This window comes from Chaetodon trifascialis, chromosome 6, assembly GCF_039877785.1.
Source record: "Chaetodon trifascialis isolate fChaTrf1 chromosome 6, fChaTrf1.hap1, whole genome shotgun sequence".
In the NCBI taxonomy this organism is placed as follows: Eukaryota; Metazoa; Chordata; class Actinopteri; order Chaetodontiformes; family Chaetodontidae; genus Chaetodon; species Chaetodon trifascialis.
In genome coordinates, this window is record NC_092061.1 from 9,428,006 (window position 1) to 9,444,430 (window position 16,425).

The 16,425-nt window shown below is 42.3% G+C and overlaps 1 protein-coding gene across 1 annotated transcript; it reads left to right on the forward strand.

The window, feature by feature from the left end:
* Window positions 1–415: 415 nt before the first annotated feature.
* Window positions 416–14,844, forward strand: LOC139332397 (ubiquitin-associated protein 2-like). The gene is made up of 29 exons (XM_070964312.1): window positions 416–501; window positions 1,980–2,117; window positions 2,456–2,533; window positions 2,643–2,753; window positions 2,937–3,096; window positions 3,272–3,349; window positions 4,066–4,129; window positions 4,389–4,477; window positions 4,740–4,792; window positions 5,078–5,145; window positions 5,292–5,523; window positions 5,662–5,920; window positions 6,076–6,213; window positions 6,452–6,588; window positions 7,098–7,336; window positions 7,524–7,767; window positions 7,932–7,971; window positions 8,255–8,366; window positions 8,586–8,643; window positions 8,836–9,058; window positions 9,346–9,437; window positions 9,876–9,926; window positions 10,370–10,448; window positions 10,778–10,978; window positions 11,231–11,401; window positions 12,435–12,536; window positions 12,959–13,032; window positions 13,260–13,451; window positions 13,983–14,844. The coding sequence occupies exons 2-29, from the start codon at window positions 2,022–2,024 to the stop codon at window positions 14,076–14,078; spliced, it is 3,537 nt and encodes a 1,178-aa protein (XP_070820413.1). The 5' UTR covers window positions 416–501; window positions 1,980–2,021; the 3' UTR covers window positions 14,079–14,844.
* Window positions 14,845–16,425: the final 1,581 nt, after the last annotated feature.

Consider the following 16,425-nt stretch of genomic DNA (forward strand, 5'->3'; position numbering starts at 1 on the left):
TGTGAGACTTGTAATGTAATGACACAAGTGTAATTTCGATTTTCACTTGAGTGGTTGAAGCAGCTGGGTTTTGGAAAGACAGTGTTTAAGACTGAATTAAATTTGCATGATGACCAAATGGTGGTGTTCTGTGTTGTCAAATGTTTGTTCTAGACAGTAAGTAAGTTGGTAATTATTTTCTGAGTAGTATAATAACCTTTCACATTTATATTTGCTCTCGTTTCAGGGATTAGATCTGTGCTAATTTTTGCTAGACAGGGGAAAATCACTATAATAACTCTTACGCAGGTGTGCTGTACTCAACCGATTTAAGACTGGAAACATATTACGACGGAGCGCGCGCCCCCACATGAACGCGCACGTCAGTGTACGGTGTTGACCCACCTGACCAGTTCGGCGGGTTTTGGTTGGCAGGTTTGCCTTCACAACGTTCAACAACGGCGCGGTGAGTCACGTGACAGCATCTGCTGCTGCTGCTGGCTGAGCGAAGCGTGTTAGCAGGTAAAAGAAAGAATAGAAATGTACTGTGTTCATGAAATCGATTTTAAAGCCGTTCGAACTGTCCAAGCGTTTTGTTTTATATTTTTTAGATTAGTTGAAGGAGATCGACCGGCCGATCCAGAGAAACCAGTCGTCATGTTCGGTGGTTAGCTAACTAACTAGCTAGCTAGCCAACGTTGTAGCCGTACTGAAGTGCTGCATTGTATGCCGACGGGCCGTTCACATGCCGGGGCAGTTAGCCTGCTGCTGATATCTGTCGTGGTTCAGCGTTGACGGGCCATGCGTTTTCGACAACTTTTCTTCCCCTCACATTCCGTACTACATTCCTAGAATTCAAGTATTTGGTAACGACCGTCGTAAATGTTAAGATAACGCGCGGTGTTTTTTCGTTTCGTTTCAGCTACGTTATCCTGTTGCTAACTTTAGCTAAATCTGCCCAAGAGGTTAGCGTAAAGTGACCAACGTTAGCTTTTCTCTTGGTTTACACAAAAGGGTACATCTTCGCACTTGTCACATTTGTTTATTTTTTTGTTCCTGTGTCGGTGGGGCGATACGAACAGCAATCACATTGGCGGACAGGTTAACTAATTGTTTGATTACTCTGTTAATGTCTTTCCCCTACAATATGGCATTTAATAAGGCGAGGAATCGAGTTTGTATCTCACACGGAACAAAGACGAGCGGTTAGCCAGGCTAACGCTAGCTTGAGCTAGGCAACATAATGCTAATGAGAACGTTAGCCAGTGCGGCTCATATTTCCGTTGAGCTTCTTTTAACGTTCTAAATAAGATTGTGATTCAGTCATCGCTTACGTTAGGCACGGGTAACTGAAAAACACCGACAACAGTCGTCAACTGAATTATATAGTATCTTAACATTAGCAGTGCCTTGCTGTCTAACGTTTTTCTGTCCGTCAGCATTGTCAGATTGTTTGATCACAGTCAGCGGATCTCAATTGTTGTGTTCCCACGCGGACAATTTGTCAGTTGGTGGTATTATTAGCAAACGACCGGTTACTGTAGGTAATATAATCTAACCCAGGCTAGTTGATGCTTTCGATTTCCTTTCACACCGTTTAGTCTAGCATAAAACCCAGGCTTCTTTGCAGTTACTCTGTGATTACAAATGCCAACTGGATGTCGTTATCCTACCGCCGTCGATGGGGGAAAAGTGCAATAATTCGTACTACCCATGACTTATGCTGGTGCATACTCGTGTTTTCTTGTGCGTGAGTGACTGAGGGAGGTTTGTAAGTTGACACCCGGACAGTCCCCTACTGGCTAGCTAAATTTAACCGGGGAGGTGGGGGGCGACAGATGTAGTTATAGTCTTACATGGCATACTAGGTCTCAGTCTGCATATATTCAGTATATTGTACTGGCATTGGATATTTATTTAGTATTCTGTAACTAGAGATTGTAACCATCTCACAAGTGGCTGTCATTTCACTTTGTGTCTCCTTTTTCTTGTCCCCCCAGATTTTTCTATTTTGTACATACATTGTTTTGTATATACTGTATATGATGACTTCAGTGGTCAGCAATCAAGCCCGGGGGACTCGGGACAGAACGCTGCCCACCACCACACAAACAACACAGCCACAGAAACAGATACAGGTGGGTTTTCACTATTGTATATCCAAAGTTGCACAGAGGGCTAAGGAATTGTCAATTATAATATAGTCTGTTTTTATTACTGCAGTCAAACATTGCCTCATTTAGTATTGAACGTTATCATACTGATGTTGAAAGTAAAATGTGTAATGAATATAAAATGTATTTCACACTCAAGGATTTGTATGTGACTTCTGTGTTCACCAGGATTGTAGTGTCTTTCATTTAAATAAGTTTATGAAAAAAACAGTGTCTTGTGGTCTACTGTATTGTTTGAATTAGATGAGGCCAGGTACTGTGTGTTCCTGTCATATTGTTTCTTACTGAATTCTGTTTACCAGGCCACAGCAGAACAGATTCGTTTAGCCCAAATGATCTACGACAAAAATGATGCAGACTTTGAAGACAAGGTCAAACAGGTAATGTGTTTGTGCATATGCACACACGATTTAGACAAATTCATTTTCTGGATGACCAGCATATCTTCCTAGTGTCACGTGAGCTAACTTAAGACTGCATCTTTCATAGCTGATTGAGGTCACTGGGAAGACTCAAGATGAGTGCATGGTAGCCCTGCATGACTGCAACGAAGATGTAAACAGAGCCATCAATTTCCTGCTGGAGAGCACTTCTGACACAGTAAGTCTATACACACATGCATAACTCATAGTCATACACACATAATGTGCTTGTGTTCACATGTCACATGGCAATTCGGCTTGTTTTTTTGCAGACTGAAATGCCATGAACCATGCAAATTTATAATCACAATATAAGTGAATTGAAAGTAGCCAACCTCATTCTTTGATAAATCTTTCTCAGAACTCTTGGGAGACTGTGGGGAAGAAGCGAAGCCTTGGGAAGGAAGGAGGACCTTCAGAAATAAAGGAGAGCCGGGAGAAGAAAGGAGGAGAGAGGGAAGCCAGTCGTGGACGAGGGGGGTCCAGTAGGAGGGGCAGAGGCATCAGCCGAGGGCGTGAAGGTAAGAAAGGGATCAAAGATGTTTGTCCTGTCTAAGAGCTGAAGAGTTTGGGTTGTGTAGATGTATATACCTTCTCAGTCTCTTAAAATGGTGTTTGTATTTGATGTATCTTTGACATTGATTGTATTTTCAGTTTTTGTTGCTAAAAGCTGCCTTGTTTCTTGTTCTCTTCCAGGTCGGTTAGAGGAGAATGGGTTTGAGGTGGCTCCTGGAGAGAGAGGGGGAGACCGTGGACGTAGGGGCCGGGGCAGAGGTGAGTGATATAGAAAATGGCACCTCTTCAGATTGTTTTATTTGTAGTGTATAATACATTGTCATTTTGTTAGCCATTAGTGCAAGTGAAAGTATACATGAAGTTTGTTTGGTAAACCAAAACATTTTTAAGGCAAGTCAGATTGAGTTTACAGAGATATTAGCGGTGTGTTTTGTTAATTGCTGTCTTTTAATAAGGGATTGGATCAGATGTTAGTGTGCATGTTTTGATGATGTAGCTGGCAGCATATCTATTTGTGTCTGCAGGCATTTAGAGTATTGCAGAACTCAACGTGTGTGGAATGTCTTCTGTCCCTGCAGCTGCGTGTGTGTGTGTGTGTGCGTGCGTGTGTGTGTGGTGGGTAGGGGTTGTTGTTGATAGATAGGAGAAGTTGAAAAGTTGTAAATCTGTCTGAATTTGTAGACTTTCTTTTTAACAAGTGCTCTAAGAATGGTAAGGTCAATCGGGGCATGAGTCAGAAGAAATTGCATCAGATTCTGCTTTAAAATTGGTGAAAGTGTACTCTTTTATGACAGACTGTTAAAGCCCTCCCAACGTTTTCTTTTTTTTGGGGGGGTCAATGACAGCAACAGTGCTTTTTTTCAGTAATGTTACTGCTGGCTGTGTGCAGGAATTTCATATGGTCTTTAAAAAAATAGCAGGCTGAAAGAGACCAGACTGCAGAGGTCATCTGGTTGTTTTGTGTGCGTCCTCAGGGGCAGGGGCTCGTGGTAGAGGAAGAGCAGCTGCTGGCAACAGGTTCTCCTCCCAGGGAATGGGGTAAGAACATGATTTTATTGTAAATCTTATGCTTGATGTAAGATGTGGAGGTGGTGATGGTGATTACAAGCACATATCTTAAAAGCAAGTGTGTGGAAAAACCTAAGTTTCTGAATGTCCTCGTTCAGTAGCATTAACTGTGTTAATCAGTGGCAACAATAGATCAGACCGTTTTTTTCCTCCAACATCCCTAATGTTGGCTCACCTTCCCAACCCCAACCTTTCCTGTTTTCTCTTCTTTCCTCTCCCCTTCTTTCAGCACCTTCAATCCTGCTGATTACACGGCTAACTCTGGAGCTCGCCAGGAGACATGGGAAGGGGATGGCAACGAACCTGCTGAGGTGGCTGGTAAGGAAGAGCAGAGCATATGTTGTCACATTGTGATGTCATTTAATGCATTTTGCTCTGGAATGGCTTACTGTCCACTTCAAGTATTTGTTTGCCCCAAACAATGGGAAATGTACAAACCCAGGGAACTAGGTACCACATAAAGCTGAAGTCGAGGTTAAATCAACAAATCTGCACCTTGGATTTGAGGGCTTGAATGACAACACTAACTTGGCTGTCCTGTGCATTTTTTTTGTTTGTTTGGTTGTTTTTTGTCTTTTAGGAACATGGGGAGGCAATCTGGAAGACTGGACTTCAGAAGACTGGAATGAGGATGTAAGGCAGCCCTTTTTAATGATCTCAGGGCTCTGCACTGCTTCATTGTGGGGTCTTAAAGTTTGCTGACTTACAGTGCTTTAAATCTGCATTGGCCTGTCTAATGTCTAGTGTTGTTGGTTATTGACATTAACTTATTAAATGCTATTGATAAAGAGTCACTGATTATATGTGGTGTAACTATGTCAATGTGGATCTGACTGGTTGTAAATTTACAGTACAGCACATGTGCCTTTTTTTAATATGATAGATGACGCTGTTTGTATTACCTGTCCTTTCTTACAGTTGTCTGAGACCAAAGTGTTCACTGCCTCCTCTTCTGCTCCAGCAAACCACATCACACCTGGACAAAAGTAAGCCCCTCTGCCCAAAGTCCACTTTATTTTGGAGTGTAACATTTTGTACGGTTACATTCTCCTTGTTGACCCTAATCCCCAAATCTCTCTTTTCTCCCACTCCTCGCACTCTTCCTGCTCTACTGTCTTTTGTTTCTCCTCAGTGTGGACCTGACTAGCCTGCTGCCTAAGGCTGGAGTGGCTGTAGGGAGTTCCATGGACTCTGACTTGGGGGCAATAGTTGATGGCCCCTCAGCCGAGGATTTGGGCCAAAGCCTGGTCTTTACTAATTCCCACCACAATGGACGCACTGCAACACACAGCTACGCACACGCCACAGCCAACAGCTATGCTCATGCCGCCTCTGCTGGTACCACCTACGCGCATGCTGCACTGGTACAGAAAACCACACAAACACACACACATTTACATGTGCCAGAATCAGCAAATGCATACAGGCATTTTTATGTGCCAACACACTGATACATGGTATCGATGTATTCAGTTCTTGTTTTCCTTCTGTCATCCTTACAGTCCTCAGTTCTGGGTTCTGGTTTTGGGTCCCTGAATGCACCTAAGCCAATACCTGCCTCTGACATGAGGACACCAGAGCAGCTCAACGGGCCTCGACTTGGTCAGAGAGCCAGTCAGACGTTGGCCACCACCAGCAACAGTAGTGTTTCCAAAGATGCAGGGCCGCCACCTCCAATACAGAGCCCTGCTCCTGCCTCCTCTCCTTCTGTAGAAGTCAAGGCGCAGAGAGTTGAGAATGGCGCTGTTACTGCCCAACACTGTAAGTTTATCTCATTAAATAAGAATCCCAACACAGATATTTAAGACATGACTTATATCTTAACTAATTGTTCTGGATGACAACCATGCTAAGGATGAATTGCACTGCAGTACAATACTTCTATGAACTTATTTATCCACTTCTATTCTCTTCAGTGGAGATGAAGCTTCAGCCGGAGCCATCAGCTGTGCTCAGCCAGCTGGCACAGAGGCAACAACAGTCCTCCATCCTTACCACCACAGAGCCTCTGGGCCTGTCTCAGCTGCATGCTCCACAGGTCCCCACACCACCAGGTAGCACTGCACAATAATATGACAACATGCCATTGTTAAGAATCAAAGGCATATTCAGCAGACGAAGTTCATTCAGTGTCTTCTTTGCCAACGAAATTAGTACCTATGCTTGTCTATGCTGTAAGGTCATGGCAGTATCACCATATTCATTAAGTCATGCTCTGATAATTATTTCGGTCGTAGTGCTGTGTTTTGTAACAACATTGTGAATGGGACTGCTGTCTTAAATCTCTTTCAGGTCATGAGTCCTCCATCCCACCTGTTCGAGATGGAGCTTCTCCAGGAGTGAAGCTGCCAGGCATGGAGCCTCCCATCACAGAGGCCCCTCAGCGGCAGCTAAAGACACAGAGACGCAGAGTACCTCCTCCCTCAAAGGTAAGCTCTTATGATATCTGAACCTTTATCAGACAAATAAAGTAATATAATCTCCGTGTGGAAAAAATACAAACGACCAATATTACTTGCAAGACTGAGTAGAAAGTGAAAGTCTTGTGAATAATTTATTTGCTCTCACATGCTTGACAAGACAAGCCAACTAGCTTACTGACTATGTGGTAGGGACATGCTGGATAAAGTAGTTTCCGCAACTTGTGAACTTCAGCTCACTTCCATGACCTCACTTCTCATGATCAGAGACAGTATCTTTTCAGCAAACACAGTGCTGGTTATGGCAATTTATACTGAAGCATGTTCATGTTGCATTTCACAGGACTGTTTTTGACATGGCTTGTCATTTCATTCTGACTGAAAATAACTATCTCCATACTTTTTAACTTGATTTTCATAATTTACGTTTTACACATTGTGCAAGAATAAATTCTAAATGATCAAATTAATTAAATGTATCAGCCCCGTTCAACTAAATTACCTCTTTGTCTACTCAGATCCCGTCGTCAGCGGTGGAGATGCCAGGCTCAACAGATATATCTGGCCTGAATGTTCAGTTTGGAGCTCTTGACTTTGGGTCTGAGGCTGGTAGTGGGACAGTAGATGTGGCACAGACAGAGTCGGCCAGGGAACAAGCCCCGGCTCAGGCTGCAGCTCCAACACCCATGCCTGTCCCCACAGCTAATCCCACACAGCAGCCACAGAGCAGCCTGTTCTCCAAGCCAGGATCTATGAGGTGGGTATGTGTGTGTGAGTATGGAGTTGGTGCATGAGGCACAGGTTTTTCTGTTCATATGAGGAACTGATCATTTTTGCATCAATGAGCGTAAAGGGTTTTGAGAATGTCTTAAATACTATATACTCATTATGTTTATTGTATATTTATCTTTCCCCATCTTCCATTATCTTTGTCCTGTGAACAGTGAACACATGAGCAGCTTACCCACCTTACCATCAGCCGTATCAGATTCCAGCTTCCCCTCCCCATCCCTGGGCTTACCCAGTGCCACACCCTCCCCCTCACTGGGTCTTCCTAGTGCAGCCACTCCACCCTCCTCTACTGCCCCGACAGCGGTTAGCCGTGTGGAGAGCAGTGGCCCAAGATCCCTGCCACCTCATCTGGGCTTTTCTCAGAGCAAAGATGTCCCCTCAGCTGCTGCTCTCACGGTGAGGAGAAAGCCTTTCCTCTCTGTATGCATAAGGGACCTAAATGACAGAAGGATGTAGACCTCTGCTGACTGCACTGTTGTTTCTCAAAAGCTCAATGTCTTCTTAGCACCTGACAAAGAACAAAATGATGAAACTAAGACTTTGACAATTTCATCTTATAGAATGGCTACAGTGGCATGAAGACGCAAAGCACACAGGACAGTAAGTACTAAGCATTGTCAGTTCTAGACAGCTGGACTGGAGTGACCAATAAAATCCAGTATAATGAATATAAATTGTTAAATGCATCTAATAGGAAGTGGATAAGGTTTATTAGAGAACAGGGCATTCTTATCTCGTGTTTCTCATTTAACTTTTATTTTTTATTTTTTTTATTTGTTTTATTTGTTCTGCTTCATTCTGTCGTTGCTTCTCCAAGAATTATTTTCTAACTTCAACACCCAAATTTTCACTGAATTATATCAATTTCTTTCTCTGAAACCAGCTACGTCATCAACATCTAGAACAGTGAAAACGGAGTCTCCCGTCATGACGAGTGACATCCCTTCCCCAGCAGTTACACCTTCCCACTCAACAGCCATCCCCTCGCTTAGTAGGTAAGGGATGGTTAATTTTATAGTGCATGATTTTTCCTTTTGTTGTGTCCCCTTTTATGTCTGGAGAAAATGATGGTTACAAGCACATATCTTAATCCTTTATGTGGAAATATCTTTCACTGAATCTCCCATCCTCCTGCCAATGCTTTCTGGGTGAAGTACTTTTATTGCTTCATCAGATTTAAGCAGGCTGACGCAATTGTTTTACTCTCCATCTAGTCACGTGACCAATACTCACTCATCTGGATCAGCCCTCACCACAAGCTCCTCCCTCACTGTAAGTGTGTGGTATCTTTTCTGAAAAATTGAGACACTTTCTTGTGCAGTCTGGTTATTTCAGTGCAGGATTTTCTTTTCTGCTAACCTCTGCGGCTTTGAGGAAAACGTGGTTTTACTGATGCAGACACCCACGCCCTGACCGATGAAACAGTGGCTGGTTTTCTACTCACTGTCTCTGCTCTTCCATCAGATAAGTAATGAGGAGAGTAGCAGTACTGGCAACCTCCATGCCTTTTCATCATCGTCATCCAACCCAGCTGTCAATCCCAGTCCTTCAGCTCCCCTGGCTGTCAGCAGCTCAACCACCAATGGCCTGCATCCATCTGGAGCACCGGGACTAACCCCTAATGGCACAAACACCACGCTCTCTGCTGCAGGCAGCCGCACTGCACCCTTGCTCACCGCCACCTCTGGTAGGCTCATAGGTCTACACAGAAATTGCGTGAAACATAACAGAGGAACTCATTTGCAAATGATTCTTTAAAATCCAAAAATGACATCCTCTTCAATTAAGATTCCTCTTGTTAGGTTGTTTACAACTTAAATCCACATAAAATGTAATCAGGCAGTTTTGACACAAATGAATCTAAATTATGTGCAAATATAATTCCCACGATAATCAGTTAGCTAATCAAAATGTGATTAATTCTTACCCTCTCTAAGTCAAGTCAGAAGTCCTTGTTTTTTTCCTCTCTGCCAGGTAAAGCTCCTCCCAACTTGGCCCAAGGAGTGCCACCTCTCCTGGCCAACCAGTACATCATGGGCCCTGGTGGCTTGCTCCCTGCGTACCCGGTAACTATACCCCATCCTGATCATTTATTTACTTGTTTATATATTAATTAGCCCCCTGGGAAAGGGAAAGAAGGCTTATGTCACTAAAAATAGATAAGAGTCGTGTTTGTGTCTTGCTCAAGGAACTAACCTACACAGAACTATCAAAGATCATTCTGTCATCAATGTATTTTTTAAGATTTCATGTCAGTACATCTTGAGTCAAAAAGCTCTGCAATAAGTGGGTACATTGAATTTAATGATTATGGTAGTGTGTTGACTTCTTATTCTGTAGAGCTTTTTAGTGTTGATTACAGTGTTTTTGCAGGTTCTGATCAAACATGACATATGTAATAAGAGATCCTGGTTAAGCTAAATTGGAGTTTTTAAGCAACAGTGAGGTTTATTAGAAACTCCAGCATGTTACTAAATAATCCTCTGTTACCTTTATTTCAACAGCAGATCTACGGATATGAAGACTTGCAAATGCTGCAGTCTCGCCTTCCTATGGTGAGTCTGTTTGTTCTGTCGTGTATCCTGCTGCATATTGTTTTGGTTTTAGCACAGTATCTTTTTAAATCAGAAATCTGCTTCCAAATGTGTTTCCATGCATGTGTAAAGTAACCAGCATATAATACTGGGTTCAGAAAGGAGGCAGAAGCGCTGAGATATCACTTCACATGTGAGCAGTGGCCTGGCTGTTCACACCACAAGCACCTTCTCTGTAATGGTCAACGAGCGATTCTGCTCTTCTCTTTTCACTCAGAGAGCTGATCTTCACCATAACCTCATTAATTAATTCTGCTGTTCTTTTCTAATCACAAGTAGACACACTTTGCAGCTCTTCTGCCTCCTGTCTGAACCTGGCATCAGATGTACTGATTGAAAAGGCAACAAAATGGGGAGGGCTACGTTTCACATTTTAATAATGTTATTATTCACTTTCTACGCAGGACTATTATGGTGTAACATTCCCTGGTACTACGGCTACCATGCCTGGAAGAGATGCCCTGGCAAATAACCCATATTCTGGTAAGTCAGATTTTATTTTGAACTCCAGTTTCTGAGTTAATGTCTACTGACCTTGCATTATGTTTCAAGATATGCTGTTAACTCAAATTGACAGGACAATTGACCCAATAAACCCAATTTCATAAAACTACACATTTGTCTTTTCTTACCACATTTTACTTCACTTATTGATTACAGCAACATGGTGATTTTGATTCATCTGTAATTTGATAATTTGGTGGCTTCTTCGCTAATTCATGTTAGCAAGTTCTTCAAGAAAAGGCCAGAAGAATTTCATATTTAGTTTTTCAACTGCAGTTTTGTCTTGTCCACTATTGTTTTCTGTTCAGGTGAGGCAACAAAGTTTGGCAGGAATGACTCTTCATCTCCAGCTCCCCCAACCAGCCTGTCTACAGCCGGTGTGCAGTCACAGCCCCAGCAGGCTCCGCAGGCAGGAACACAGGGGCAGGGCCAGGGACAGAGCCAGGGTCAGCAAACACAGAACCAGGCCTTCCTCAACCCCCCTCTGCCCCCTGGCTACGGATACACTGGTGAGCAAACCAAAATTATATTTGAATACAAATAAATAAAATTGGTCAAATTTGTTTAGGTATAATGGTAATAATTATTATTGTTATTACTGTGATTTTCAAATTAAACATGATTTTTAATTCAGTTTGAATTTGTATTGTCTGTATTAATGTGATATGGCTCCTTGACAGAAGAGCCCTTCTCATCATACAGTTGCATAGCTGTCAGCTTTCATTGCACTTGCATTATTTTCCTGACGCACTATCTTACAGGCCTGCCATACTACGCTGGTGTGCCAGGGGTTCCCTCAGCCTTCCAGTATGGCCCCACCGTCTTTGTGCCTCCTGCTTCAGCAAAGCAGCCTGCAATGGGCCTGGCCAACCCCTCCAATCAGTACCACCAACAGCATCAGGCCAGTTATGGACAACATGCATATGGCACAGGTAAGACAAGCCATTTTTTCAGTCAGGTATTTGTAAAAAGTTGTGAAGTGAACATCATATCTAGCGGTTTTAACTAAGCTTTTGTATTGATTTAACTGACCTGAGCCTATGCGTGCCTATTTGGATTATGACTGGAAACTGTCGCAACTACTCGCCACGAAAAGCAGTTGAAAAGTTTATTTGACTGACAGTACGTTTGTTTGACAGTATACATATAGCTGTTCCTGCTCAACAAGGTCGTGTCATCAGAAAATAATAAAGATGTAGGGCCAAAATGAATAGAGTTCCTAAAACTGCACATAGCATAAAAGTCAGACATAACATCCTGATTGAACCGGAAAACTGGGCTGCATATAAAAGTGGTAAATGTAAACCTTGTGAGGTTGCTGTAGCTGGTCAGTGTGCTTTATTAGTTATTAAGCTACAAAGTAGCAGATTGAATTTGCAATGTAAAGTCAGCAGCTATTAGTTTGTGAGCATAGGAAATATATGCCTGTAAGTATGAGCACACATGGAGTAAAACTGATCATTTGAGATAATATCTTACTGTCTTGTCTTACAACATATTAATATTTTTATATATCTATCTCTCTCTATATATAAAACAGTGGTACAGCTGTAAGTGGTGTTTTTTGAGTACAAGTATTGTGAGAGAGGCAGGGTACGTGTGTACAGAGACCTTAAATGAATTGGGTGTGAGGAGTATAGAGAGGCAAGAGAGAATTCATCTTCCAACCCATTATACATGTACACCAAATGCTGCATGTGCGTGTGGAATTGGGCTTGTGGGTGTGTTTTTTGCTTGTGCTGCATGCATAGCTTAAACCCCCTGCAGAAGTTGGACACAGCTCAATATAGACACCGCTGCCATTTTAGTCAGGTTACCTTACTGCCTCTCTCTCCCTTGCCCCCCGTCCCCTATGCTCTTCACCTCATCTGTTCCCCTTCTCATTTCATTTCCTGCCCCCTCCCTCTCCTCTGCTCGCTCTGCCTCATCTCTTCTTCTGTATTCCTCCTCATCCTCCTCCTTCAGCCTTTGATGACCTATCTCAAGCCCACGGGGAGTACAGTAAGGGAGGGTACGGAGGCTCTGTCCAGTCACAGGCCAAGTCAGCGGGCAGCGGCCCAGGGAAAGGTACAAGCACAACACAGGTGCACACACTGTAACACAAAAGTCAGTGGGCATTTTCCTGTGGGGAAAAAATGATGTACTCCCAATTGCAGGTGATTCTACAGTCATGCACGTGTGTGATTGCACTTTGATGTCCGCAAAAATGAACACATGCAAATGGTTGAAAAAAGTGAGAAAGATGCCTCTGCACCTCCTCACGTAATATGCTTCTTCCTACTGGCTGGCTCCCCTCCTACTAACAGTGGAAATGAACATTCAGTGCTTGATAATCACTCATCAGTGACGTCACACAGGGGTTGTTCTTCCTCTCATAACCGCTTTATTTTTCTCTCTCCTCTGTTGTTCTCTTATCCCCTCTTTTGCTTTCCTACCTTAAATTCCACTCTTTATCTCTTTTCTTCTCCCTCTCCTCTTTCTCCTCTCAGCACCGGGACTGTCAGGGTCAGCCACCAGCGGAGGAGTACCTGACATGGGAGGTTCAATCTACAGTAAAACTCAGGTGAGTGACAACTGCACACCATCTCGAATAACCCATTAACTGAAGTTAAAAATGAAACTTGGATACAGAAATGTGTTTTCAGAGACAAAAAAAAAAATATCGAATGCTAATTAAAATGTGCACAATGTACATTTGTTTCTACACCTATTGTACATGCGGGTACTTGAGCAAGTTGGTCTGTATTTTTGCGATTTCAACCTCTTGTGTCTCTTCTTGGTTCTCCTCAGTCATTTGACAAGCAGGGCTTCCACACGGGGACGCCGCCTCCCTTCAGCCTGCCTTCAGCACTGGGTGGAACGGGGCCCCTGAACCCTGGTGGTGCTCCAGGCTATGCCCCCGCTCCCTTTCTGCACATCCTGCCACCACACCAACAGCCCCACTCCCAGCTGCTGCACCATCACCTCACACAGGATGGACAGGTAAACCGAAGTGTTTATTCTTATGTGGATTTTTTGCCCACCCGGGTTTCACATGATAATTTGCATAATTGGAAGTTTTTTTTTGTAAATCTGAGTGTTACTGTTATTTTATTAATTGTATTGGACACCCATGTTTTCTGAGTAGCTTTGCATGGTGTTGTGGTTAGCTGATATAGATGAGTAACCAAACAAAACTGCTCCTGTGCGTTAGCCTGCAGAGCTTAGACTTTGACTTAGACGGTTTCTTTATTGATCCCAGTTTGGGAAATTATTTAGCTGCACCAGTTAGCAACTTTATAGGCTTTTTGACCAAATCGTCCTTGGAATGTTTTCGCCCAAAGACCCAAAACATCAGGCACTAAAAATTCTTTTGAGCAGTCAGTAGTAGTCATCACTGCAAACCTCCTTCCTGGTGATTCCTGTGTCCTGAGAAAACACTACCTTGGTAACAGAATTTCAGGGGGCAGGAACCACGCTACAGGTAGTTGCTTGGGTTTAAACATGACTGACTGAATGGTGTTGTTCTTGCAGGGGGGTCCTGGTCAGCGCAGTCAGTCCAGCAGCATGCAGCAGAAGACCCAAGGCAGCAAGTCCAGCTATGGCAGCTCCCCCTACTGGGCCAACTGAGGAATGCTTCCCACTCCCCCCTCCCCCAAAAGGCTGTGTGTGCGAGAGTGTGTGCGTGTGTGCGTGCGTGTGTGTGAAGCTAAAAACAAAAAAAACAAAAAACACACTACCCTCACAGTGAGCAACCTTGGGCTTCCTTGCCCCCGCTCCCCCCACCTCCACAAGTCCTCATAAGTCTTTTGGGTTCTCTCTTCCCCCCCTTTTCAAAATTGGTTGTACATGTAAGATATTTATGTATGTATTTATATATATATACTGTATATGTAATAGTAGAACATGAAATGTGGTTGCTGCATTTTATTTTTGAAGGACTTTTTGTTTACTTTTTCAAAACTGCAGGAAAAGATGTTACATTAAGACAGAATAAGACGATTATGATGGTGAGAGCGTGAGTGAAAAAGATAAATGATCTAAAACTTCCTGTAAAAAAAAAAAACAGTAACGGAAAAGGAGAGAGCTATAGCACTGATAGCATATGAGGACATCTCAGATGGGGGTGGGGGTTTATAATAACTAACTGCATCTGTCTTGTCTTTTTTCTTTTTTTATACATAACTTCCTGAATGACCAGGCTCATCCCCCAAACTTCATTTTGTAGCTTCCCGTCTTTCCCCTCCTGCCTCTTTCTCCCTTCTTCTGGAGGGCTGACTACTCTCCTTGTATCAACACCTCTTTAAAGACAGACCTGCCCATCTAAATTTTATATTTTAATTTAATTTTAACCCTGATTTCCCTCTAAATAAAAATTCTGAGCAGTTGGAACTTGTCTCAGTCTTTTTGTGTTTGTGTGTACATTGTTGGGAGCTCAGACCTAAGCTTTCTTACTATGTATTGCCAGAGTGGTGAACAGTTACACAGCAAATTTTGCAAATGATAGGAAAATTAGAAATTTTATTTTATATGAATTATTGTATGATTATGGTTACATGCAAACTAATGAACACTGGCACCTGAGGCAATATTAAACTGTAAAACTGATTTCATTTAGTCATCCAAGCCAAAATCTTTTATATACCAATGTCAGTGAGCTGGTGAAGTTATTTTAATTTTATAAATTCATAAGCTAAAACCAAATATGCAGCTAGTTTTTCTGCTGCTGCTGCTGGCAAACCATTGTATTGTCTGACTTGTGCTTTGATAAATAGATGGAAAAATCTATTAGTTGTGGTTTGTAGGCTTGATTCAATTTGTTGAGTCTCATTAATTGAAGCATCTTTGTTGCTTTGCCCTGAGAATCCATGGAAAAGTTGTTTGATTTGAAATCGATAACTTTGAGGTTCTGCTGCTTGCAAAGTTCTGTGGACTTCACAAACCTATTTTCCACAGAAGACTAGTTCCCTGAAGATGAAATTTTCTGTAATTTGGTTGCCATAACTGTGTTCTGTCTAATTGTATTTTAAGCCAGTTGGCCATATGGTGGCTCAGCTTGAGTGAGACACAGGTGGTTCTCTGATTATAGTGAATCCATCATAAGACACTTCCTTTTCTCATTAAAAAAAAATGCATATTCTATGATGCTATTAATCAAAATAAAATACTGAAAAATGAAAAGGAATTTGAAAATGCTTGATATTATGAATTAATTTTTTCCTTGGCCCATGACTCAGCACAGTATAAACTATTAGTTTAAATATGAAGAGAAGAAATGGGACATCTGGAAAATGTGATTGTGCTGAACTCCTGCAGTAATTTAGCACAGCACGCAGTCATGTAGAACAAGGATGAATAGATGTGGAAAGACTATAGTATGTAAATAAAACTCTGATGTCACCCTCTCTTTAGACTGTCAGCCCCATTTGCCATTTGCCAGGGGTTTTTAAGTAGGGAATGTATTCAATCTGATCAGGAAGTAGAAAACCTTGTTTGTCTGCATCTCACTCATCCACACAGTTAATAACGCTGTGGCAATATGTTAATTTCTATTCTGAAATGTAGCTTTATAATCAAACACTGCACATGTGAGTATTGGTGTGCACCAGTTTACCCAAGATCATGTCTATTTCTGATTGCCAGACTTTAAACTGGGGAGCAACTGTGTTTAAGTGTTGAATAATTGAACAAATACCGCAGAATCTATTGACGAGTGGAACAAAAACATGTTCTGGTGATGAATTCCCCCCAATTCAAAGTTACTGAAGTCACTTTGTACACAGTTATTTCAGAACATCACATGCATTCCCAGTGATGCCAAGCTATTACACATGTTCTTTGAAGGTCCATAAAGGGTGAAGAATGTTGCTGTCACTCTGTCTGCCATAATAAACACTGTGGTGAAACCATCATGAATTAGTTGAAGAGATTAGCCAGTCACTTTGCTCTAAAATGCCAGTTTCTTAAATCATTATAA

Excerpts from the sequence above, each read along its gene's own strand:
- LOC139332397 (XM_070964312.1), top strand. The coding sequence starts at position 2,022 with ATGATGACTTCAGTGGTCAGCAATCAAGCCCGGGGGACTCGGGACAGA. Across the intron at positions 6,589-7,097 it reads GAGTACCTCCTCCCTCAAAG|ATCCCGTCGTCAGCGGTGGA; the intron begins GTAAGCTCTTAT and ends TTGTCTACTCAG. Across the intron at positions 7,337-7,523 it reads TCCAAGCCAGGATCTATGAG|TGAACACATGAGCAGCTTAC; the intron begins GTGGGTATGTGT and ends TCCTGTGAACAG.